General features: G+C 39.5%; 2 protein-coding genes across 4 annotated transcripts; both read left to right on the forward strand.

The window, feature by feature from the left end:
- The first annotated feature begins 386 nt into the window (after window positions 1-386).
- Window positions 387-12,540, forward strand: cul4b (cullin 4B). Its single transcript, XM_037076167.1, has 20 exons — window positions 387-1,436; window positions 2,912-3,027; window positions 3,113-3,216; window positions 3,326-3,395; window positions 4,531-4,604; window positions 4,696-4,858; window positions 5,065-5,154; window positions 6,915-6,997; window positions 7,084-7,151; window positions 7,248-7,366; window positions 7,469-7,661; window positions 7,775-7,879; window positions 7,966-8,076; window positions 8,181-8,266; window positions 8,985-9,092; window positions 9,201-9,314; window positions 9,404-9,509; window positions 9,613-9,785; window positions 9,869-10,021; window positions 11,613-12,540. The coding sequence occupies exons 1-20, from the start codon at window positions 950-952 to the stop codon at window positions 11,706-11,708; spliced, it is 2,619 nt and encodes an 872-aa protein (XP_036932062.1). The 5' UTR covers window positions 387-949; the 3' UTR covers window positions 11,709-12,540.
- Window positions 12,541-13,086: 546 nt separating this feature from the next.
- On the forward strand, window positions 13,087-25,550 carry lamp2 (lysosomal-associated membrane protein 2). 3 transcript variants are annotated; one of them, XM_037076168.1, is made up of 9 exons: window positions 13,087-13,288; window positions 15,349-15,461; window positions 16,428-16,638; window positions 16,730-16,891; window positions 16,976-17,184; window positions 17,288-17,407; window positions 18,622-18,676; window positions 18,832-19,002; window positions 23,131-23,965. In XM_037076168.1, exons 1-9 carry the CDS (start codon window positions 13,243-13,245, stop codon window positions 23,271-23,273), a joined length of 1,230 nt encoding a protein of 409 aa, XP_036932063.1. In that variant the 5' UTR covers window positions 13,087-13,242; the 3' UTR covers window positions 23,274-23,965. The 3 variants fall into 3 exon arrangements, with proteins under 3 accessions (XP_036932063.1, XP_036932065.1, XP_036932064.1); XM_037076170.1 differs by lacking the exon at window positions 23,131-23,965 and adding an exon at window positions 20,107-22,587; XM_037076169.1 differs by lacking the exon at window positions 23,131-23,965 and adding an exon at window positions 24,151-25,550 and having other exon boundaries at window positions 13,088-13,288.
- Window positions 25,551-26,496: the final 946 nt, after the last annotated feature.

The raw sequence follows: 26,496 nt of genomic DNA on the forward strand, positions 1-26,496 counted from the left end.
ACCTATGAAGCTTAAGAGCAGCTTCAGCAACAGACTCATTCAAACCTGCTGCCTTCAGGAACGGCACAGAGAAAAAAAGAAAAAGAAAAAGCTATCAAACTCTTATCTAAATAAAGCAAACAAACAAAATATTTTTTAAAAGCTAGCAAAAGAAAAAAGCTATAAAGTTTTTTTTTTAATCTAATAAAGCAAACAAATAAAATTAAAAAAATAAAAATACATCTTATCTACATCTACAAGTAAATAAAAAATAAAATAAAATACATAAAAAACAAACAAACAATAATATTTAAGAAAAAAACAAAAAACAAAAAAACAGAAGTGAGATTGTCAAGTTAAGTGTGGTAAAGTCATCCCTCTCTTGTGTCCATGACGTTGACGTGGCGCCATCTTGTGCCCAGGACGGTTACAACATAACAGTCGGCACATGAAAAAAAAAAAAAAAAAAACACGCTTGTGCAAAAAGTACTTTTGTACAAAGTACTTCCGGTGGGGTCACCGACTAGCTTTTATGAGCGGAATTTCTCCCGTGTTAACCAGCGTCCGTGTTAATATCATGTGAGCCTCGTTTCTGCCGCCATAGAAACATTTCTCCTGTAAATAATTTTCTTCAACGGCCGCTTCACGTAACCGCCCTCACTGGACGACCAACACAACGCGGGTTAGACAAGCGAGGCAAAAAGAGGAAGCAATAGCCGACCATCTTTCTTCTCCTGCCAGCAATAACAAGAAAGAGACACGGCTAGATTCTCAAGTGGAGCTCAGTAGTTTTATTTTATAGTGTGTGTGTATATTTTTTTTTAGTACCGGATAAAGGACTTGTGGGAAACCCGTCCGTGTTAAGATAGCTAACAGCTCTCGGGGACACTGAGCTCAACCTCCTCCACGGCAAGCCTGGAAGTTTCGGATCAGAAGACTGGCTGTTAAGAATTAGTATTCCCGTTTTTTCATGTTTCCAACAGGTTTATCTTCCCCTAATCCCCCACCACCGCCAACCCAGGAGGCTAGACCAGCGGCTACTGATGTCAAAAACGAGAGCGGCAACATCACATCTCCGAAGAAGAGGAAAATAAACGGCTCAGAGAGGGAAGACACTACTGACACGATCTCCTCTTCGCCTCCCAAGACCCTGAATTCCTCCTCCTCCTCCTCCTCCTCTTCTTCTTCCTCCTCCTCCTCCTGCTCTCCCACTCCGCTGCACATCCAGAAGAAGTTGAGGTTCGAGGACTCGGTGGATTTCATTGGGCTGGATGTGAAAATGGCTGAGGAGGCTGCTGCTGCTGCTGCTTCGTGCTCCAATAACAAAAGCAAAGCCGTGTTCCTGGCCGGTGGCGTGGGACACCATGCGAACGGACTGACGAAAACCGCAGGCTCCGGAACCTTTTCCAACAGTAAACCCGGTGCTGCCAAGAAACTAGTCATCAAGAACTTCAAAGGTAGCAGATCCGCCGGTGGGACGAAAGTCATTAGAGCTGCAGAGCATCCATTGACAGCGATAGACAACTTAGACTCAACTGCTAACAAGTCCTCATGCTCTGCTGTGACTGTGTCTTTAGTGGGCACTTGATTGTTTTGAATAGTATTAACTTGCTCCTAAAGGCTGTATTACTGCTTAAAAGCTTAACTATTATAAACTGGGATGAGACAGTGAACTATGGGTAATTCTATCAGTGACACTGATTATTAGAGGGGAGACCCATATGTTTTTTGCTCATACTGATTATTGATAATCCAAGAGACCAGTAATTGGAATCGATATACATTTACAGGAAGCAAAGTTGAGAAAGTAACCAATCTACTCAATTACTGTACTTATGTACAAGTCATGTCATACTTTAAATTTTAATACTTTCACTCCACTACATGTGTTGATCACTTTAGCTACTGGTTTGCAAATTCAGATTATTCAGTGATGATCTGCTGAGATGCAAAAAAAACCCCAAAACACTGATACTCATAATCTGAAAAAATACTAAGTATCTGCCCCGATAATAAAAAGGACCAATAATTGATATCAGAAATGTGTTTAAAGATGTCATAAATCCTGATAAAATTACACATTTCTTTGGTTAGTCGCCTTGGTAACAGTGATGTGCTGAAATAAGGATGAGTTTTAGGTCAGTCGGAGGAAATTTTTAGCATCAATATTAGTGAGACTTGTTCAGTTAGTAAAGCAGAGGCACTCTTTGCTCCTTTAACGTAGCTAAAACTGGCACATAAATTCTGCGAATAAGACTAATGAATGCAGTTTGTCATGTTTTTGTGAAGTCGTATGAAGAAAATCACATTTAAGAAGTTGCAATTGGGACTTTTTTACCCTTTTTTTCTTAAAAAAATACTTGCATGATAATTTGTTTAAAAATAGTTGTGGATTCATTTAATAGTTGACAGCTAGTTGATGAATTGTTGCTGTTATAGGTTTGATGTCTTGATATTGTCGCCCTCAAATTCATGTTTTCCAAAAGTAATTTAACTGAGACTGGTTTAACTTGCTTTGAAAAGTAGTTTGGATATTTGATAGGTAATTCAGCAGTTTTGGATGATATCCAGATTGTTATTGTTGTGATGCTGAGTTCAGCTATATTTACCTAGATTTATTGAGAACTTATCTCCTTATCAAGAAACACATGAGAACAAGAAAAAAAATTGCAGCCAAGCAAAAAAATATTTAAGGTAAAAGAGCCAGCAATAAGAATGTAGTTTGTAGTTTTCAGTCATTAAAAGGTGCATAATACCACCCACGAATAGATCATATCTTTCTACTAAAGTAACCAAAATCTTTATCCCTCTACTTTTAAGAAGGAACAGACACAGCAGTTTTAAAATAGCTCTGGTGACACAGCATAATGTTTAGGTCCACTGTTTGTCGTTCAGTGTTATCAGAGCCGTTTGTGTTTTGTTTTGAATGCAGAAAAGCCCAAATTGCCTGAGAATTACACGCAGGAGACCTGGCAGAAGCTGAAGGAGGCGGTGGAGGCCATTCAGAACAGCACTTCAATCAAGTACAATCTAGAGGAGCTCTACCAGGTATCACTGCCGGCCTGTTGACTTCTCTTCGCTGATGCATTAAAGGATTCCCTCTCTGACGCTTTGGTTGTTTCTGTCCCCTCAGGCTGTTGAGAACCTGTGCTCCCATAAGATATCTGCCAAGCTTTACAAACAGCTGAGGGCCGTGTGTGAAGACCACATCAAGGCACAGATCGATCAATTCAGAGAATATCCTTTTACAGACTCTGTTTTATCTTTCATCTCTGTTTGACATGTTGTCATATTACAGTAAGTAGCTTGAATGAATGCCAACCATTTGCCTTAACATTGTCCCTACGGATGCCCTGGACAGTGTGCTTTTCCTAAAGAAAATTGACAAGTGCTGGCAAGATCACTGCAGACAAATGGTATGTTTTATAACTTTATTACCTCATATAGTTATTGTGTTGTCTGATGAAAGCCTGCTAACATAACCTCACTTCCATGCATCCTGGTTTGTAATCAAAGTTTAAAGTTTAAAGGGGAGGTTCACTGATGCGTTGTTGGATTTATTTGAGACATGTTTTTAAAAAATGCGTATTTCAGCCTGATTCATGGCAGGGCACTCGCCTCTTTCTGTTTCCCTCTCCCTGTAAGCGTCCGCTTTGTTGAATTTCTTTAATGGCACTACGTTTTATGAAGTTGTACAAAAAGCACACCTCACGTTTAGGATGTTTTCACCCTTTATTCTGTTTTTACAACTGCAGATGAGCCATATGTGGATAAAGCTTGTTGTTAATTATGTAGTGGATCAAAACTAGTGTGGCAGTGAATAACATCAGAACATCGAGGCTTCGCTCTCGGAGATGGATAAAAAATAAAGTAAAAGCAAATATACTAAAGTCTGTGTGGGAAACCCCCTAATTTAGGCAAAATCAAGTATTGGTCGGGCTGTAGAAAAAAGTAGCACGCTCCAAGAGTGTTTTGTTATGTTATGGATACCATCATATTTTGTATGTAACTGTGTGACTTCCTGTTGAGCCACATTCATCAAAATATTGAGCACTCAACTAAAAATTAAGCCTTTTTCTGAATTTTAACCTCTTTGTATGGTTCAGGCATGTTGGCTCCTATGCATGTCATAATGCAGCTCAGTTAGCGTCTGCGTTGGTCTCATACTCTCTGGTTAAAAGACAGTTTTCCAAATATCACTATCTTATGCATATGCAAGAGCTCCCCATCTGTAAACACCACAAAGAAGAACATCAAACATCAAAACAAATGTCAGTTTCAACAGAAAAGGTCACTGTCTGTGTGGAAATTTGGATCGTAGTTCCAATCTGTCAGCTTGTCACCTGGGACCAACAGAGATGACGGTGATATTTGGGATAGAAAGAAGTTTAAAGTCTCAGAACCAATGCAAGATCGTGATTATTTCCCTCAACATCACAAAGACGTTTCATGGCCTCAGTGCCTCTTTGATTTTAGTCCAACAAGGAAATGGTAAAACAAAGTGTCTTTAGTGCTTATTTCTAACCATGGATGTTTGTCATTGTTTCACAGATCATGATTAGAAGTATATTTTTGTTTTTGGACCGCACCTACGTTTTACAAAATTCAATGCTGCCATCAATCTGGTGAGTGATCACTGTTGTCAAAGGTTCTACATGTGGTGTGAGGCTGATTTCTGTTGAAAGTGGGTGTTGAGGGAGCTGCTCTTGTCTGCAGGGACATGGGTCTGGAGCTGTTCAGGTTCTACATCATCAGTGATCTGAAGGTTCAGAGTAAAACCATCGACGGGATCCTTCTGCTCGTCGAGAGGGAGCGGAACGGGGAGGCGATAGACCGCAGTCTGCTGAGGAGCCTGCTGAGCATGCTCTCCGACCTGCAGGTAACACACCATTAATATCTGAATTATGATCCACACATAAATCTGTATTTGAATGTCTGGATCTCTTCATCACTTCATGAGAATTGTGGTTTTGGCAGCGGTGTTGTCTGAGACTGTGGCCTGCTCAGGGGTGCGATGTGATGAGTTGTCAGTCTCCTGTTGACAAATTACTTTAATGAAACTTGTGTTCTCTCCGTCATTGACAGATTTATCAAGACTCCTTTGAGCATCGCTTTCTGGAGGAAACTAATCGCCTGTATGCAGCTGAGGGACAGAGGCTGATGCAAGAGAGAGAGGTGATTTATATGACCTTCATACTAAAGGCCAATTTTGTTGTTGTATTTTTCTTATTTCACTGAATAGCTGGCCAACAATTACACGGCGTCTACGTCCAGTGTCTGTACTGGAATGTCTTGGCGCAAATATTAACACATCTAAAACATGAATTGCAACATCAGGTCCTGATTTTTAGGATCTCAGAATGACACAGCCTCTCTGTTTGAACAGCAATCAAACACAGCAGTCCAAACTAAACAACATCCATCAGAGAAGCTCAAAAACACCAACATATCCATCATTTCATGTGATTGGAACGCAGTACAGCAACAATAAAAGGTGTTTTGTGAGAGAAGGTTTTTTTCCTTGTCTCAAAAGTAAAAGCCTGACAACAAGTATATCAGCTTTGTTCACTTGTTGACACGTTGGATTCAGACATGATTTATTGTCTCAGCTTTGTTTGAGGTTGTCAAAATGTGTGTGTGCTGTGTCTGTAAAAGTGAAATTGGTGTTTCTTTATGAGAAACCGTGGCTTAAAAAAGAATTTCTGAACACTACCAGTAAAAGCTAACTTTGCATATAGATGTTCACACGACAACACTGTATTATAAACATTATCAAGGTTTAGCTTTTCAAGTAAATGGCTCCATGAATCAGAATGGTAATGTTATCTCAATGGTAATGAGATATCAGATATCCCCATCCTGTCCTGTCTCATCATACAACTGCAAGCTCCCAGTCCGGACCACTAACTGCACAGCTCACTGAGCTAAATAGCTAATGGAAGCTACAGCTGGCAGCACTTAGCAGTTACTGTGGTGATATGCTACCTCCTTTCTGTTTGGAGTGGCCAATTCTTCCGTACTGCACCTTGAATTAAAGTCAGAAACATTCTACAAAGAAAGCAGCTCATTTACATTTATCAGACGGTTATAACAACAGCTTCATTTATATATTGGCAACTGCTTTTCCTTGTTACATTCTGCGCTTCAATTCTTAGACTGAAATGAAATGTGACACTGTATCTCCCAGGCTCTTGTCATTGTAAAGGTTGCATAAACTCCAGTTCCTCTCCAGGCTTTTACACTCAGTTGCCAGTTAATTAAGCGCACCTCGCTTAAAATAATACATTCTAATACAAAGGGCCTGCAATAAATCTGACCTTCAGGGGGGTTGCAATGTGAAATTTTCATTTAAACTTTTTTTGACAAGTGTCTGTTCCTTTTAACCTCATTCATAGCAGTGACAGTAGGTTACATAACAGAAACACCCTCCTGTACCATGTAATAGAGCACAACAGCACTGACCTCCATCCTCTGAAGTGACCATACACTTGAATAAACACTAGTTGTGTTAGACGGCAATGTTTTCAGCTAGAGGTACCTAATAAACTGAGTGTATACCGTGTACTATGACCTTGAGTATTGTAGGATTGTTAACCCTGAACTGTCTCTTTTATGCATTTTTTATTACAATTTGTTTTATCTATTTTATTCTGGTCCCATTAATGTCTTTTGCTATCTATAAGTACTTCACTTTATCTAAATATTTTCTATCTTTATTTACTGCTTAATGTGAGGAGCTTTGTATTCTAGGTTTAAAAAAATAAGCTCTATTCAGGATTCAGCTGTATTGGAGAAAAGCAGTCTCTTAAGGCACATATGTACTTTTCTTTAACATATTAAAGCTGACCCATGTATCTTTTCAGGCAGTTTATAATAAAAGATCACAATATGGTATAAAGTTTATGATCACTGATTTCCCCTCTTTTATTCTGTAGGTACCAGAATATCTACATCATGTCAACAAACGCTTGGAGGAGGAGGCAGACAGAGTCATCACATATCTAGACCAGAGCACACAGTGAGTGTTAAAACTGCAGTGTCCAGTTTGTAACTCAGCACTCTCAAAGACTGATTTTGTAACCTGAGCTGTTTTCTCCCGCTCAGAAAACCTCTCATCGCTACTGTGGAGAAGCAGCTGCTGGGTGAACATCTGACAGCTACTCTGCAGAAAGGTACATAACAATAATGATTGACTTAAACGTCTGTGTCTTGTAAATATGACGCAGCCAGAGTTGTGACGTCTGTGTTCCTGTTGTCCTATCTTCCAGGGTTGACTCACCTGCTGGATGAGAACAGAATTCAGGATCTGTCTCTTCTCTATCAGCTCTTCAGTCGAGTGCGAGGTGGCGTTCAGGTCCTCCTGCAACACTGGATAGAGTACATAAAGGTATGATAACAGTTATAGAAAGTTTGAAGATGATCCACGATGATTTGCTCTACGTATTCTGTTACTAACTGTTTTTCATTGTCTAAAAAAATCGATGTCCAGGCTTTTGGAAGTACAATCGTTATCAATCCAGAAAAAGACAAAACAATGGTGCAAGAGTTGCTGGACTTTAAGGACAAGGTAGATCACATCATCGACATCTGCTTCATGAAAAACGAGAAGTTTGTCAACGCCATGAAGGAGGCTTTCGAAACGTTCATCAACAAACGGCCAAATAAACCAGCAGAGCTCATAGGTCTGTAGCATTTTTCCCATTCATAGCTGCAGTTGCACTGTCTGTTAATAAGCATAAAAAGTTATCTAATCATAATCATGAAATAACATTTTCTATAAATACATCTTTTACAGCAAAACACGTGGATTCGAAGCTAAGAGCCGGAAACAAAGAGGCGACAGATGAAGAGCTGGAGAAGATGCTGGATAAGATCATGATTATCTTTAGATTCATCTATGGTAATATTTACGATCACACCTGTTTCAGTTATAGATGTTCTCTCCTGTGTGGTTGTTCTTCATGTATTGATGTCTTGTCCTTGTAGGAAAAGATGTTTTTGAGGCCTTTTACAAGAAGGATCTGGCCAAGAGGTTGCTGGTTGGAAAAAGCGCCTCTGTGGATGCTGAAAAATCAATGCTGTCGAAGCTGAAACACGGTCAGTTTAATCCATCACAGTGTCACTTCTTCACACACAGCGACAGGGAGGAAATCTTGACCCTGAACGCACACTGACTCGTGACCTTTTTGGTGTTATTTCAGAATGTGGAGCAGCGTTCACAAGCAAGCTGGAGGGGATGTTCAAGGATATGGAGCTTTCGAAAGACATCATGGTGCAGTTCAAACAGGTAAGAACAGCAGTAATGTGTTCAGCTATAAGAATATCCATGTGACATGAGTTTTATACTACGTCAAAATAAAATGAAAACTGTCTATTAACTATTAATAATTTTAGAATAACTTGAAGTTGTCACAACTAAATATAAATTGATTGCCACGGTGGTAAGTGTAATGAAAAACATGAGTTTTGGGGGGATTATATTCTTATATTATTCCAGTGTTTACCTCTGATTTTTAATGACTTTGTTAGATGTGAGGAGAGAGGAAACAACAGAAGTCAGGTTTACTTCATTATGAGTGCTTACTCTGTTAGTACAGCTTTACATTTTTAGATTTTGCCAAGGAGGTGAATTTTTCATTTTTTGTCTTATTATGGCAGTTGTGTCCCAGTTAAATTAAAAAAAAAAGAAAAAGAAAAGAAAAGAACTGTAGTAACTCATAATTATTGTAGAGCAAAATTACGAGATACATTTTGGCTTTTTGAGACATAACTATGACTTTTTTCATCCTTATTATGATATTTTATCTCCTGATTATGACCACCATGGGATTTTGCTAATCAAGCTTAGTTTTCATCCATATTCTTCAGACTGGGCCTCCAGGATCGTATTTCTTCAGTTCACTGGCACCTGTAATATAATCTCCCACACAGCCCCTTAAGTCCATAAATTAGTGCAGGAGGTGGCAGGTGGATATCACGTGTTTTCTTGTTTTGTGTTTTTATAGTATATGCAGTGCCAAAACATTCCTGGCAACATTGAGCTGACGGTGAACATCCTCACGATGGGTTACTGGCCAACGTACGTCCCGATGGAAGTGCACCTTCCTCCGGAGGTTAGTGCTGAGCAAATATTGAAATTTCAGAGCGCGTTCTTTTTCTAACCTGCGGTGCTATAAATCTGTTGAGTGTTGCTTTGTAATGACGCTGTTATCTTTGTCCAGATGGTGCGACTGCAAGAGATCTTCAAGACTTTCTACCTGGGCAAACACAGTGGCAGGAAGCTGCAGTGGCAATCAACGCTCGGCCATTGTGTGTTAAAAGCTGAATTTAAAGAGGTAGATGACCAAAAGAGTGCTCAGGTGTGTTTTGCTCTCTCATGACGCTTAATTTTAATTGTTTACTTTGATTATTTTTCTTACAAAAGGGCAAGAAGGAGCTGCAGGTGTCACTTTTCCAAACACTTGTGCTACTGATGTTTAACGAAGGAGAGGAGTTCACCCTGGAGGAGATCAAGCTGGCGACAGGAATAGGTCTGTATGATCACTTGAAGTAGGTTAGGAAGAAATCAGGTTGGTCAGGTACTCATGATGCAGTACCACTGATGTAACACGCTGTCTGTGTGTCTGTTCACAGAGGACAGTGAACTTCGCCGGACACTGCAGTCACTCGCTTGTGGAAAAGCACGTGTCCTCACCAAAATCCCAAAAAGCAAAGATGTGGAGGACGGAGACAAGTTTTCTTGCAATGACGACTTCAAACACAAGCTCTTTAGGATCAAAATAAACCAGATCCAGATGAAAGAAACGGTAAAAGCATTATGTTGTAGTAGATTCCTCACTTCCAGCTCTTTTGAGGTATTGGGGATTTATTTTGACTGATTTTCTCTCAGGTGGAGGAGCAAGCCAGCACCACAGAAAGGGTCTTTCAGGATCGCCAGTATCAGATTGATGCTGCCATTGTGCGAATCATGAAGATGAGGAAGACTCTGAGCCATAATCTCTTGATGTCTGAAGTGTACAACCAGCTCAAGTTCCCCGTCAAGGTGATTATCACATAACACTGAATCACTTTATGTTGCATTGACATTACAACCCTGATTCCACAGAAGTTGGGACGCTTTTTAAAATGTAAATAAAAGCAAACAAACAAAATGGGTTTACAGAGTGTTCCTGAGCCCATGTAGTAATATCTTTTTATACAGTCATTTGTTTCACAAAGTGGTGAAAGGATGATGCCCCTTTCTTACCCGTGATACTATCACATATCTCCAGTTAACATGTGTAATGTTCCAAACAGGTGTTTGGGGTTTTTTATCCCTCCTCAACTTTTGTTGCTCCTGTCCCAACTTGTTTAAGTATTTATATAACCAGGGAACTTGATGAGGCAAAACATTAAATATATTCTGCTTGGTATACTCTAGACAGACTTGGCAAGTTACCACAATTTGTTTTATTCATGTTTTATGCAGTGTACCCACTTTTTTGGGATCAATTTTTGTATTTTAAATTATCAATAGTTTCACCCTCAAAATCTGTTGTTGTGTTACAATCCACCTGTTTTCTGTGTGTGCTTTATCCTGTGCAGGGTCACAGCAGTTATATAACATTTAGACTGTATGAATAATAGAAACATTATAAGATTATAGGCCAACAGATACAGAAATTAAGATCAAATCAAATTATCTTTCACAATATGTAGTTTGTTGTGGATAAAACAAAAGGAAGGAGACTGTTTATAAATGCACTCAGACACACAGTAGAAACCAGTCGTTAAAATATGTCTATTTTACATTTGTTTAGAATTTAATAGTGTTTTAATTCAAATCATTAATGATGACATCAGCATGAAAAGTGAAATCTTTGAAAAATGTCATGAATATTTTAGTTACTCGTTACTTTTCCCCCTTTGCTTTGATGACATTGTGCACTTGGGCTGTTGTGGACTCCTCAAGTTTGTATAAGCATTCTGTGACATAACAAGAAGCTTTGCTGAATCATGCTGGCATAACATGAGTCAGCAGAAAAACTCCATGTTAGCTTAAAATTCCTTCTAAATTCATTAAACTGTTTAACTGAACTATTTCGAAATGGTTTAACTGATATAACTATTAATTAATTTAATGAGTTAAAAACATTTATTATGTTCAAAACAAATGCAAATAATAATAATAATTTAACAATTCTCATATTTTTTTTGATCCTGTGACTTTTCTATAAATTTCTTTTCTGCTTTTTGTTGCTCATTGACTGATAAATACATTGGTATGTGCAACAAGCTCATATCGAACAACATATTCTTGTTTTTCTATCATTTTAATTAAATTAGCTGTTGTTTTGGTAAACAGTCTCAGTTAAGTGAAATGTTTTTGGTCTTATTTTATAGAAGCACTGTCACTACTAACACGTTACTCACTCCATTAGCTGACAGTGCTGTTGGAGAGTTAAAATAAAGGTGGATTTGAAACAAATGTACCAGGATAATATCTGAACTGACATTTGTTACCTTGGGGAAGTAACACGGCTCACATGAATCAGCTCTTCACTGTGATTTCCTCATCACACCTCAGAGTGTAAAAATAACCGGCATGCCTCACGTGTTGACCTCCACCTCCTCTCTGCACTCTTCTCTTTCAGCCTGCTGACTTGAAGAAGAGGATAGAGTCTCTTATTGACAGGGACTATATGGAGCGTGACAAGGAGAACTCCAACCAGTACAACTACGTGGCTTAGAAAAAGAAAAAAGTGACAAAGGACGAAGAGATACGGATGGTCCAGACAGGCTGAGGGGGGATCGGTCTCTAAATCTTTTGCTCCAGTGGACGTTAACCATTATCATCTTCAACCCAGCGACCGACAAGTGAATGGATACTGCTCCACAGGATTTTTATGTCAGGGGTCTTGTGATCCTGTGGACTGCATGTTCATTTAAAAAGAGAATATTGTCCATGTTTCTCAGTGCCTCTGAGAGAGTTGGGCGACGGTGGACAAACAAAGAAGACACACAGATATTGCTCCGTTTGCTCTTTTTTTTTTTTTTTTTTTTCTTTTAAATGGAGAGGAAAAATATTTATTTTCAAACTTAGATTTTTTTTTTTGTCCAGTTTGAATCAATATGCTCTTTGTTATCAAGTGACTTTTTTTTTTTTTTTTCTTTTTGTTCACTCGGTATCCCAAGCAAATGCTGACACACACTTAATGCTCTAAATGTACCACAACGTTGGAAAGAAAAGGAATCGAAAAAAATTAAACTGATGCTTGTTTTTCTTCAGTCGGTGTCAAATGTGGGACTATTGGACTTACATTCATGGCGGGGAATTGACTATTTGTGGGGGGGAATACCTGTGTCAAATGTGTGAGATCCTGCAGCAAAGTTTTACAACTTTTAAAGGCCTTGTAGCCGTCTGATAAAGCTGTGATTATGAACACACATAGCGTTCAAAGCAGAGTTTGTGCCAAAAAAAAAAAAAAAAGTGGAGCACTTCTTTTGTTATAGGATATATTCAAGCTGCTAAGAAAAAAAAAAATCAGTTGTACAAGTATATGCATTTAAGTTTCTCGTTTACTCTGTCTTTGTATGTTTTTGTACATACTTAACACACAAAAAGTGACATTTCAACTGCTCTCATCTGACCGTCAACTGCTTTTTAGGCTTTTGTTAACCCTTTAGAAAAGTGATCCTAAAAGCACAACGACATCAGAGCCCATTTCCACATCTTCCTTGGTGTCACACCACACACATACACTATATATATATATTTTTTTTGTATGTCTCCCTGTGGGGGGCCTTGCTGAAAAGTCGGGGGGGAAGGTGGGATGGGAATGGGAGTGGATTGCCTCAACATGAGGAACAATATGATTGATTAGACATGCCCTTGTTTGTATGAGTCTGTTAGATTTATTGCTACAGATTAAAATAACTGTTTCAATCGGGTTTTTTTTTCTTTTATTAACCACTGAAACACACATTTCACTGCCTTGTATGAAATCTGCCCCACAAGTGAGGTGAGCAGTGATTCTCAGGAGGTTTGAAAATGCTTTGCAGTACAATAATTACCTCTATAAAATGGTAGAGAGGTGTACAGGCAGCCTGTGTCCACACCTCCTCTGGGGTCTGACACACCGCTCAGTCATATGACTTTCATTTCCTGGTACAGTCGGCGGCGGCGGCACAGCTTCATCACAAACACCGCTGAGTGAGCGCTCCTGTCCGGGTTTTCTTTCGTCTTCTCCTCGCTAGCTTGACACTCCGAACTGGTGTGCGATCATGTACCGACGTGCTGCATTTGTTTTATTCCTCGCCTGTGGAATCGGTATGTATCATAACCTCTGTTTGTCTTGAATTCATTCGCTAACGGTGAGAGAAAAAAAATGCGAGCTGTTTTTTTTTCTGGAAAGTGACGCGATTAAACTTATTGAACACCCCCGGGCCTGGTGCTTTTGTGCTCCAGGTAGCTAAATTGCTGCTCTGCAAAATAGACTTTAACAATAGATCTTACTTGCAAACTGACTGAAATTTATAGACAATAGGGGGTTTTGTGGGGGGGATTTACTGAACCACCGCCCGGCGTTCAATCGAGGAGCGGGTTCGTGTAGTCGTGATGTTTTGCTAGCGGCAGCTAGCTCGATTGCTAATTGTTACCTACGTCAACAACATCACACTTGGTCACCGCTAAGTCTCTGTATGCGGCTTCAGAAATTATATTTCCCCGCACAAGTGCTATTTATCTGTTCATGGCAACATATAACACCCACACTGTGCACTGGAAGGAGCTGTCAAGCTTTCTTCAGCGTTATATTTCCAATTGGTCATGAGTTGGCCAGTTAACGTTACTAGTTAGCTAACTTAGCCGTTAGCTTGGCGGTTGGATAATGCTTGTTGTGAAGCTAAAGTTTAAGTTGATGCTAAAATCTGAAGATTGCCTCGCTGATGCATGTTATATAACAGTAACCACACACACATTAAGGTTGTGAGATTAAAATTGATGCATTGGCACAACATTAAGCGCTAACATTGGGGTAGCAATTGGTAAAAGCTAGCGTTAGCATCATCTTAGCTAAGGCTTTCAGTTTACAGTAAAACGGCACGTGACATAAGAAGTAGGACGAATTACCGTAAAGCTAACGCTATGTGGTTTAGCAAACAAGCTAACAGGCGTCAAAACACCCAAAGATGAAGCGATTGTGACTCCAAAGCGACAGACTTTGAAAAGCCACACGGCCATTTGCTAGAAACATTATCGCCAGTGAATTCAGAGGAGCGTTTTAAAACGAGGAATTAACTGTAAAAGTCCTCTGTTGTTGACTAGCTGCTGGAGATTAGCTTTCAAAAATAACAAGTCACTCGACGGTAAATCATTGTTTTGAGTGTGACAGCTAACAGTTTCTCTTATATCAGGCCCGGTTCTGTTTGTATTTTATTGGTCAAGCAACAAAAGGCAGATTTTTTGGAAAGTTGAACTCGGATGCGCTCAGACGGGGTGTCAGGTTTCATGAACCCATCAGGGAATGTCAGCTGTGTCTCAATGCAAATGTCTTTATCACACATTATCACATAATGTCTCCGTCTGAGTTCATACCAGGTGCTTTTTTAAGGCAGTGATATAATGTAATTAAGTACATTTTAGTTTAAAGTGCTTGTATTTAATTGAGTGTTCCCATTTTCTGCTGCTTTATTCTTCCTTCCCACTTCACCTTGGACGGACATAGTGATTTTTTTAATGCACTACGTTTGTTCGACGATTTCACTTTTATTATACAGTAATAAAAGTAAAACCGAGAATGCAGAATAAAAATAAGGATAGCAGCTATAAGGAGCGCATGTGTGTGTATATATCCATCTATACTTGTATGTATACGGTATATATATACACATTGATGTGTATCATTTTCTTCTAATTGTACTTTTGATATTCTGAGATACTTTTAGACATATGCTGCTTTCATTATTATTAGATATTTTTTAATATTGCCCTTTTTCAAATATTCTTTTCTTAACGGCCTGGTATTTTTGTAGTGTTGCTGTTTTGCAGAATAGTACAATGACAATTAAATATCTTGAACTCAAGTACCGTACTGTTCGTGTTGGTTCCTTTCACTTCTCCCAAAGCGATATCTTAACTAGATGTCTTTACTTTTATTCACAACACTATATTCAGGTAATGTTACTTATGGTCAGCTGCTGTTTAGGTGATGACAACGCATAATGTCAAAACCACGTAGTAGATCTGAATGGACTTCAACCTCTCTTCCGTTAAATTCTATACAGTGTCTCGGAGTCGGAGGCTTTGGCTGAAAACAAGATTGTAAATGTTTTCATGTTGTCCACTTCAGTCAACTTGGGTTCATGTGTTTCTTTTCTTTATCTTTCCAGTCTTCCAGCTGTCTCATGGTGTTGAGGTGGAGGTCAAAGATCAAGACAAGTTATGCCTCTATGCTAATTTAATGGTCAACTTCTCGGTCTCATATGACATCGCTGGTAATAAGGTGAGCGACTGACCTTCGTCTCTGACTATAAAACGTTCAACCAGGAACAACTGTGTTTAGTACATAGTAATAAATGTGCTTTTCAGCTCACCCCATGACATTTTACAATGCAGATTAAAACAGTCAATGCATAACAAAAGAAGAACGTACGTCAGGCTGCACAATATCCTCTTAAATTACTTTGCCTCTTCAGGAGAGCAGCTCCTGCGTTATCAGGCCAACTCAACAGCATGACTGTCACACTCTTGTGGAAGTAAATGTCATCATGGAAAAGGGAAATGAGAGAAGTCACTACAAAGCAATGAGATTCTTCTTACTCAGCATTTCAGTTAGAGAGTTTTCCTGGTGCACATCCTGCGATTGTCCTGTCTTTTCACTTGTGAGTTGTTGTGCAGCTCACAGAAATGTGTTTATAATAGTTTTGAGAAATGTTATAACTTGTATTGTATTTATCATATTAGCTGTCTATCATACCCGATATTGCTAGAGTTATACTAATGTCTACAGGTGAGATGTTTTAACCGATGAGAAACGGCTAGTTTGACATGTGACTGGGCAAGTTTGTGTCATTCTCGTGATCTGAGACCACATATTGTCTGATGTTGGATGTTGTCACATGGCATCACTGTTGTCTTTTCATGCCTTTAAAGGCTGCATTCCAGTAAAGTGATGTAATCTTCTGAACCTGTTCTCCTTGTTCTTATACTTGCTTGACCCCCTTAATATCTTTGTATTTTGTCAAAAATATTGTGATTTTTCACTTATTTACTTCTGACTAGCATGTATTTAGTGCTTTTAAGGTGAAATAACTGGATATACATTGTGTGTGTTTAACCATCTAGCCTAAAAATATCACATTGCAGCTTTGTTCTATCAGATGCTTGAAATCAGCTTGGCTCCTTTTGACACTTTAGCATCAAACTTGTATGATCGTGTTCAATAAAGTCACATTTTGCTCTTTCTTAGAGTGCAACGGCTGAGTTCGAACTTCCTGCTAATGTCACAACAGTTGGAAGTGAGTGCAATGACAAAAGCTCATTGCTGAAACTTAATTTCGGAGAGGGACACTCCTGGAGCATGAACTTCACCGTCACGGATAAAATGTACCAAGTGGACTCCATCGCCTTCACCTACAACCTCAGCGACACAACTCTCTTCCCTAATTCTTTGAACAATGGTAACTTCTGCACCTCACAGCACAAACCAAACGTACACACACAGACTGAAGGGCTCGTACTGATGCTGATGTGTTTTTGAATTTCTTCCAGACACCAAGACTTCTACTGTGAAGCCTCACATCACAGACATTGGCTTGGACACCTGCTACTCCTGCAAAAGCAACGACATGCTCGAGGACGTTTCGGTCAATCAGACACTGTTCGACGTGCTCATTCAGGCTTTCGTCAATAATGGCAGCAAGAGTGAGCAGAGTGAGTAAAGATGCAGCGTCACATCTCATCCTGCCTGTTGATGTCTCTCCTGTTCTTACTTATCATCTGTTTTTCTCCTCACAGTTACCTCTTGTGCTGCTGATGTACCCACCGCCAGTCCTACCACTGCAGCGCCCGCCACGACCACCAAACCGACCACCACACCGACTACTACACCAACCCCCACCCTGCCTCCACCCGCCACTGGGAACTACAGCCTCAAGAATGACAATGGCAGCACAGTGTGTCTGCTTGCATATTTTGGCCTGCGGATCAGCTTGAAGCAAGGAGATGTATGTAAACCGTAAACAGAATTATAATCTAAAATCTTGATGTACAGATCGTCTCCTGTAGTCTTTCGCTGATTTGATTCACTTTCTCTTCTCTCGGCCACAGAAATATGAGGAGATGAACTTTGAGCCTAATGGCACCACCGTCTCTGGATCATGTGGAGTCAACAGCAGTGAGCTGGTGTTGCTGTCGAGCACAATGAACTTCTCCTTCACTTTCCTCAATGTAAGTCCTCAGCAATATAATGTTTTATGTTTTCCTCTTTTCCCTGTTCATTTCATGGATTTTCTCCCAAGAATTAATGTAAAAACAAATGAATGATACCGTGCAGAATCGTGTTGATCTACTGCAAAACTGAAAACAAAACTGAACATCCAGGAGAGCCTGAGGATGATTTGCAACATGTAGAGTATTTATGTAGATAGTTGTTGATGGATGTTTTAAATTAATCAATTAAGTAAAGATAAAAAAAGAAGAATCGTTTGTCTCCACCAGTTTTCTCTCTTGTGCAACAGCATTTCAATTCTGTGTCCTATCAGTATCATTCTCTCACATCCAGAAGTTATTTGGTATTGTGAAGGTAGAAATGAAGTTGTTTTGACTGTAGATTTGCCAAAGAAGGCTTGTTCTAACCTCTTTTTTTAAGTCAGAAACTGAATATTTATTGCAGATATCTTAAAACAAACAAACACATTTTTCATTCTCCAGCTACAGTCGGTGGTTCTGTTTCATAGTGTCATAGCGTCACAGTGTGTGACCCCTGTTAAAACTGCTTTTATCGGGTTCAGATCATTTGCAAATGACAGCTGGTGAAGGCTTGGGGTTGTTGCAAGTAAGATAATGACTTCCTGTTCTGTGTGTCTGCACAAGATATTAATCATTCTTACCAAGCTCTATACACATAATATTACTTTGCAGTTTTAAACTTTTCTAATCAACTTTTCAACATCAGCTCAGCCAAACTTGAAAGATCAACTGTCCCATGAGTGCGGCCTGTCTTGTGACTGTTTGGCTTTTTTCCCAACAGAGCAGCACTCTGTGATCTCACCTTCACTTCAGACTCTTTAATATATAGTCCAGTGTGTGTAAACCAGTTTCAGGATGGGTTTGTCCTGACTTGTTTTATGTTTTTCCCTCATGTCACGAATTGCGGAAATGAAATCATAATTACTTTCAACACAATCTTTCAATCTTTGCTCTTGTTTCCTACCCCTGGGTGGTGACGGAATTAGAGGATGTTTAATAGCACTGTAAACATGGTTATTATCATTATGTGACTTCACAAAACTAGACCTGATGCAACAACATGTGAAACATTCGTGGACAGTATCACACATGACAAAAAAAGAGGGAGAGGAAATGCTTATATCCTAGATGTTTTTGTTAAACCTAATTCAGAGAACTTCTATGAAGATAATGTGTTTTTTTCCTTCCAACAGGACGCAAAGAAATTCCGCCTGCATGCTCTGAATGTCACCGGAAAGACGAGCTCTGGTAATCAGAAGAATCTTAACTACCCACAAACACCAGGCACCACACACGCACGCGCACACACACACACACACACACACACACGCTGAGAAACAAGTGAATGTTGTCTCTTTATTCTATATATATGTGTGTGTGTGTGTGTGTGTGTTTTTCTTCAGGTGTGCCGTTCACTGAGGCCAACAGCAGCCTGAGTCTGTGGGAGGCGAGTGTCGGCAGCTCCTACATGTGCAACAAGGAGCAGAACAACACCATCACAGGCCTGCTCAGCATCTACACCTTCGACCTTCACGTTCAGCCCTTTGGAGTGAAGAAGGATAGTTTCAGTACAGGTAGGTTCTTCTTTCATGTCTCTTCAAACACAGTCCACTGACCCGGCGCTGAACAAACAGTTTCAAACGTAGAGTCTGCAGGATCTCGTTGTTCTAGCCGATGACTGGAGACGTGATGAGGAAGATGATTTTCATGTTGTGTTTTGAACTGTAGTTTTGCACCATTGACAAACACATTTTGGTTTAATCAAAAGTCCAATTTAGTATTTTACCATTTGTAGAGACTAGTAAAAGTATAAATACAATTGATAAGTTATTAAATGTGTTGTCAGGTGAATTTACATTTGTGTCAAATGCCGTTGGAGCTCTCTTGCTTCAGGAAACATCAAACACTACATTGTATTTATTAAGTAAGAGCTGGAGTGCAGCCAAACATGACACAGTTTATGTCATCTGCTGGCTTGTAAGACAATCAGCTGACCTTTAGTAAAATACCTGATTTAGATGTGTGATTAACAGTTTGATATGAAACTTTGCACTGCACATCACAATGCAACACTGACAGGATTCATTTGGTGCTAAAAAAAAAGTAATTGCAGACTTCTGACACCCATTTTGAGTCATAACTAGTGCTGTTTACCTCAACCACATGAAAACATTTGATGATACGTACTTTAAATCAGCACCGCCCAACCCTTTTCGCCTGTGTCACTCTAAACTGAGGGCTTGCCTCCTCATGACCCCACATCACAAGTCTATTTTAAAGAGGTGAAGGTCTCTGTTGTTTCACGAGAACAAACGCAGAGACGAGAAAAATAGACATAAAAGAAAGCGAAAGTACCATTTCTAATCTGGCCCAATCCCAAGATCATCTCCTTTGGAAGTCCAGTTAATGTCCATTTTCCTGATCACTTCTTAATGACCTTCTGCAGAGTCTCTTCATTTGAATAATGGGCATCATCTGTCATGCCTGAGATGTTGATTCAGATCAGCACAGTGTTATGTGAAAGATTTAAATGGGAAAAAAAAAACATTTTGAGAATTTGTTGGCAGCCCAACTGTTGCACATAATCTTAACTTCTGTCCGGCTGCTTCAATCTTGATTCTTGTTAATCAAAAAAAATCTCTGTTCCATTTGTTGACTGACTCTCTTTTTATCTGCAGCCCATGAATGTTCAATGGATGACACCAGCATCTTAATCCCAATCATTGTTGGCGCTGCTCTGGCTGGCTTGATTCTCATTGTAGTGATTGCTTACGTGATTGGTCGAAGAAAGACTTATGTTGGATATCAGACCCTTTAAATCCACTTTGCAATCGATCTTCAAAATATCACGGGGTTCCCGAGCCTGGTCCTTGGGTTTCATGTCCATGTTTAATTGGCAAATAACTTAAAGATTCAAGAGTCAAAATCTGAACTAAAGTGCCTGCTGGGAAAACATGAGATGCAGTTTTTTTTTTTTTAAAAGAAAGAAATTGGCTGCTGTCAGAAAAATGGATTTTACTTTTTGTTTGTATTGAAGAAGCCTAAAAGGTCTTTAATGAGAACAAAGAAGAGTGAAAATCCATGTTTAACTGGAAAGTTTGGTGTTTCTCTCAAGGACCAAACTTGTCTGCCCCCAATGTCTGTTTCTCTTTTGTTGTTTTCTGGATGTGTTGTCATTTCCTTTTTGTTGTGTTTTTTTGTTGTTAATAAGCAAGTGCAAGATCCACACAACCTTTTTAAAAAAAAAAACAAAAAAAAAACTGAAGAAGTCATTACAATCAGATGAAAAGTGACACTCAGTAAACAATACAGTTCTTGCAGTTGGACATTTATTAAAAAAAAAAAAAAAAACTCTTGACATGAACATTTTAAGCACAACACGTGTCACAGTTGGATCCTGCACTTTCTCCCCTGACATTCCCTTTTATTTTTTTTCTCTTGTCATTACTTAATCTTTGTGCACATTTTAGTTTTTTTATTTTCTTTTTATGGTTTTGGCATTTCATCCCCGTAATTATTTCATTTATATCAGGACGTTACAGAACAATGATGTCGCTCACAAATCAAAGGAAGATGTATCAGTCACCCTTCTCTCTCTGATCCCACATACTCATTAACGAGGATGAAGGTCTGTTCCAGCCAGAAAATTCTCAAAAGAAATATGCTTTTGCCCTGTAGAGCAGGAGAAACATCGGAATTACTCGTCTTGATTATGTGGCGCCAATCGTTTAAAGTATGTGGCATCAAAGCGTTTGTTGTTGAAGCATTAAAAGACCTTTTTAGTGGCAGACAGTTCGACACAAGCAGTTGAAGTCCAAGTGGAGATAATGACATCAACCATGACTTTAAAGATGAAGTCAACAGTGGTGTCATGAACTACACCCGTGCCTCTCCCGCTCCACCACGTCAAAATGTCTGCCGTCTAAAAGGTCTCTTACATTTTCAGTCAGAGAATAAATCTGAACAGAAACGTCGACTGTGTTAATTCTTGTATAATACGTTACGGCATTAGGTTTAGAAAAGGGAGACTTTGTGTAGATGTTCACTTTCAGCACAGATAATTCTGAAACGGGGATATACACATATAAATGCACTAAGGCGCTCTTTACATGTATGCATTATGTTGAGACTGTCGTCACGTTATCTCTCCTGTGTTTGGGCCTCAGTTTGGTCTGAGCTCTGAGGACTGCAGCTGCATCAGGGGACGTTAAAGCTCCTGAAATCTTTGAAAATTGGATGAAAATATGGCCATATTTATTCAAGTACAGTTTCATTATGTTACTAATTAAGACATTTTTGTAGTTGGATTAGAGGATTAACATCTCTCATGTCTGTTTTGAATATGAAGCTACAGCCAGGTTAGCTTAGCTTAGCACAAAGCGTGGAAATGTTAGCCTGGCGCTGTTCAATAGAAACCAATCTGACTGGGTGTTTTTCCCTGTTTTCAGTCTTTATGATTACAAAACTGGTTGTAGGTGGAATTGGATTAATATCTTTCAACAGTGATCACAAAAGCAAACTAACGCCACACTCGTCATCAGATTGATTTAAAAAAAAAAAAAACCTGCTAAATCCACCTAAAATCTGCAAAATAATCTTGCGCGAAATCAGCAGAATTGTAGCGAGAGAATTGTATTTTCATGTCAGACGGAAGTTTTCAGGAGCGCGTTAGTCAGGGAATCAGTGCACGTTGCAGAGATGCAGTGTCAGGGACGAAGGCCGGCCTCAGAAAGTGTGTTTGTAGGGTAGAAAGCCAGTGTGACGTGCTGGTAGCTGTGTGTCGTTGCTTAAACCGAGCAGAGTGTTGGTTCCTGCTAGCTTTGCTCCACCTCCTCTGGACTGGAACAACGCAGGCAGTCAGCTTCACTGAATACGACTAGAATGATTAGAAATGATGCTTTTTTTTAAGTTGCTTTGGCGGGATGTTGTACAAGTGTTTTTGAATAATAGCTATGAATCAAATATTGGCTTTTGATTTTGATTTTTTTTTTTCTCTTTTTTTTGTGCTTGTGATTGTTGCTGTCGTGTGTATTTCAGCTTTGTACGAACTCAGTTGCCTCAAGTATCGAGATGGTTTTGCAGCACTGCTATAAATGTTTTCTCAAGGTTAATCCTCCGTGTTCTCAATAAATCATCTAACATGTTCATCATCACGACAACTGTGCCTTACTTAATGGAAACTTTAAGTTCTGTACATTACGTAGACTCAGCTATACTGTTAAGATACCTGCTTTTGGTAACTTGAATTTGGCTCATGATTCAGTTTCCCTTCAGTAGTTGATAACATTGCACAACACGTGTTTCAGCAAAGGGAATTTGTGCTGCAAGACCGTCATGTTAAAGATCAGTTATGTGTTTTATGTGGATACAAATGACCGCTGATCTCGTCTCCATTCTCTCACGCTGTTTGCGCTGATGAAGTGGAATTCAAATTGTGTGTCAGACTGATGTGGAGCTTTTTTCTTCTTCTTCTTCTTTTTTTTTTTTTTTTGTTTAGTATTTTAGGATTTATGGAAATAAAATTGCAGTGCTGCCCTGGAAACTCTGAGTTAATGTTTATTCCTTTTTTCAAAATGACTTGGGAGTTTCTTCCTGTCAGGTGTTCATGCATTAACCATGACTGTTGTTTTTGTTTTAAAGTCTTCCATTCAGCCTGAGACATTCACCTCTCTGCTCTCTTCACTCTCTTCACTCTCGTCTAGCTGAGGAATGCCAGGCTGATGCAGACAGCTTCCTTGTTCCCATAGCTGTCGGAGTTGCCCTGCTTGTTCTCATTGTTATCGTTCTGCTGGCCTATTTCATCGGGAGAAAGAGAAACATGGCCGCTGGCTACGAGTCCTTCTAGTTAAACTTCCCTCCTATCGATCTTAAGGCTTTACAAGGGATAATAAGTGTTTCGCCACGCTGCCTTTGAATAATTGTGTTTTATTAATGTTGCCACGTCTGCCTGACTGTATTCATGAAGGAGAAGTTTGACACTTTGGGGAAAAATGCAAATTTGCCTTCTTACATAGTTAGTGCACATTTAACTTGATGATTAGTGAACCGTTTCCTGTCTTTATGCTAAGCTAAGCTAGGCTAACAGAGTGCCAAAGTTCTCATGTTTCCCAACATGTCAGACTACTCCTTTAAGAATGTCTTCTGTTCATGCTGCCTGAAATTAAAGGTCCCATATTGTACAAAGTAATACGTCCATGACTCGTTTGATTTTAAAAGCAGATCGTTGATATTTAAATACTGTGAAAGTATCAAAACACTCAGCGGAGAAAATATTCATTAAATACGCCTTGAAACGAGCTGCCAGGAATCACCAGTAAATGCAGTGGGCGGTGCCTGCTCAGGCCTGTGAGAACTGACCAATCAGAGCAGACTAGGGAGCTCTTAAAGAGACAGGAGCGCTCAGACAGTGGATGAATAAAGATCCTGCAGTCATGCCAAAATAAAAGCATGAGCCTGAAAGTGCTGATAATACGGGACCTTTAATGTTCATCTGAAATAATAAGCAATAACCAGGTGTGTGACTTCCTGTTTGTGCCTTAACACTTTACGTCTAATTTACACTACATTCACCGGATCGTTCCACTTTTTTTCCAGGCTCTGATCTCGTTTTCTTGCTGCTCTGCTTCTTTTTCCTCTTTATGGAGTTTATAATTCCTAAATCTGGTTTTCTGCTGACTAAAACACTAACCTGCTGTCTGTCTGTCTGTCTCTCTGTCTGTCAGCTGAGGAATGCTTCCTGGACTCTGATTTGAGCTTTTTGGTGCCAATTGCAGTGGGCGTGGCACTGAGCTTCCTAATCATCCTTGTGCTTATCTCTTACCTGATTGGCCGGAGGAAGAGTCGCACTGGCTACCAGTCTGTATAATCTAACCCCCCCTGCTGCTTCTTCTTCTTCCTCCTCTCAGCCCTCACAGCTCTTTAAAAAAAAAACAAAAAAAAACACCTTCCCGACCACTTCAGTGCATCAGAAGCTTCCCAGATTCCTGCTTCTTTCTGTCTCCCTCAAAATAACCTTTAGCTTATTTCTCGTAAAACAGTTTGAAATTTATCCCAGCAAGCCACCCCGATTGTTTTCCTCAGTTTTCTTTTTTTCTTTTTCTTTTTCTTTTCTTTTTTTGTTTTTTTTGCTTTGATGCCAATGACTGAAGCAAGTACCAAAACATTTATGATCAATATTGCATCGTTTGATTGTAGATTGCATGTTTTGAAAAATTAAAAACTTCTGGCTGTGAGTAGCCGTCCACCTCCTCCTCCACCTCCTCCACCTCCTCCTCCTCCTCCTCCTCCTCCTCAGAGAGCCCTCCCTCCTCCCTCCAAACCCCAGAGAGGCTTTTCCCTCTCGGTTTCTGTGCTGTACAATAGTATATGTGTAAATTACTCTCTTGTATAGAATGAATGACATTGATTTTTGATGACGTGAATGTACGAGCAAGCTAATAGGATACACTATTGTCGTTCACATCCCAGACGCCACTGTTTTCATGTTTTCTTTAACCATCATGTGACATAAATTAACAGCTAAATGAACCTACTGTTGCACATGTATCACTTCATTTTTTGCTTGAGGAAAGGGACACTAACTCATCACGACACTTTACTTGGGACCACTTTTATTGTTTTTGTTTGATGTTAGCTGTTTGTTTCCGTCCCTCCTGTCAGGAAGATTTAGGACTTACTTTCTTTAAATGTACAATTCTTCTAAAAAAAAACATTCACTTTTGAGTATTTTGGTAAATTGATTTTAATGTCGTTCCTTTTTATAATCCCATGTGACTTCACAAGCCAAACAAATGGATCTCGTGGCTGAATCTCTTTAGCATGGTTTAAATTTAACCAACAAAACCAGAATCAAACTTTCGATTTTGAATTTGCTCTTGATTTATTAAATTGTTCAGAGTGAGACCCCGATGAAGACCACGAGAGATACGTCTAAATTCAACATTTTATTTAAACTGACACTCGGTTCCGTACGTTCGTCCACTCCCCCTCGACAGTTTCGTGCCTTTCTGTTGTGCACCTCTGAGTTGCTTGCTTGAAGCTTGTCTCCATTTGATGAAGAATGTGATATGATGAGCTTGTTTAACACAAGTGGGGAACAAAATTAAATAAAGTTTCGTTCTTGTTTTGTATCACTGTCGTTCTTTTAGCGGTTTGTGTCCCGGCGGAGAAACTGGACCTTAAGGTTGATGGCAGCAAACTGAACATTCGCGCTGCTGTGATTGCTCAAACTGTTCGTTCGACTTTGATCTGCGATGTGCTTTTTATAACCTGTAATGTCACACAGAGGCACGACTCCAGATATTATTGGCAGGTGGGCAGGTTTACCCAGAGGTCACGCTGGTCGGTTTCAGCTTATCTTATTACTGAGAGTCGTTTGGAGAGAAGGTTAACCTCTGTGTTGCATGACAATAATTGCAAAATAACCCATTATTTTACTTAAATTATTGACTCAACTCTACTTTTTTTGCCATAAACTGGGCACCTGCACTTCATACGTGATGAAGGCGACAAAGTAAAGACATGACATTAAAGCTTTGTTAGTGGGTCTGTTATTAACACGTTCTGTCCAGACTGAAATACCTCAGAAACTGCTGACAGGATGAACCAGGGGACGAACCCCAGTGACATTTTGTGATCTCCTGACTTTTCTTCTCGTGCATGAGGTCACATCGGTGAGTCTGTGGTAAATCTCAGCGGCTGCAGGACGGTTGGCGATAAATGTCAAGATAAAATCTGATGCCTTTACTTTGCGTCTCGTGCCACGATCACCAGTGCTTTCACATCCAAATGTGTGCAAAACTAATGAAGTTCAGCTGATGTTGTTTGTGTTGCCTGCTGATCAGCATGGTCGCAAATTAAACTGACATTTGTTAGCATTTAGCTCAAAATCAGCTAAAGTGAGTTTCATTTATATTTGACAATTCACAGCAAAGGTTATGACAGTTGGAGCAGGTCTGTATCTTACTCTTTAATTAATTAATTTAAATAGATCCAACATTTCACCTCATCAGTAGGTCTGCGTGCTGCTGAACAGGCAGAAACCTCCAGCAGACCCGGACACAGTGCTG

This window comes from Acanthopagrus latus, chromosome 18 (genome assembly GCF_904848185.1).
Source record: "Acanthopagrus latus isolate v.2019 chromosome 18, fAcaLat1.1, whole genome shotgun sequence".
Taxonomy (NCBI): Eukaryota; Metazoa; Chordata; class Actinopteri; order Spariformes; family Sparidae; genus Acanthopagrus; species Acanthopagrus latus.

What these genes read in the sequence shown, in the direction of transcription:
- cul4b (XM_037076167.1), top strand. Translation starts at nt 950, where the DNA reads ATGTTTCCAACAGGTTTATCTTCCCCTAATCCCCCACCACCGCCAACC. An exon ending in ATCTAGAGGAGCTCTACCAG is followed by an intron (nt 3,028 to 3,112) that starts GTATCACTGCCG and finishes CTGTCCCCTCAG; the next exon opens with GCTGTTGAGAACCTGTGCTC. An exon ending in TCAATGCTGCCATCAATCTG is followed by an intron (nt 4,605 to 4,695) that starts GTGAGTGATCAC and finishes TCTTGTCTGCAG; the next exon opens with GGACATGGGTCTGGAGCTGT.
- lamp2 (XM_037076168.1), top strand. Translation starts at nt 13,243, where the DNA reads ATGTACCGACGTGCTGCATTTGTTTTATTCCTCGCCTGTGGAATCG. An exon ending in ATGACATCGCTGGTAATAAG is followed by an intron (nt 15,462 to 16,427) that starts GTGAGCGACTGA and finishes GCTCTTTCTTAG; the next exon opens with AGTGCAACGGCTGAGTTCGA. An exon ending in TGGCAGCAAGAGTGAGCAGA is followed by an intron (nt 16,892 to 16,975) that starts GTGAGTAAAGAT and finishes TTCTCCTCACAG; the next exon opens with TTACCTCTTGTGCTGCTGAT.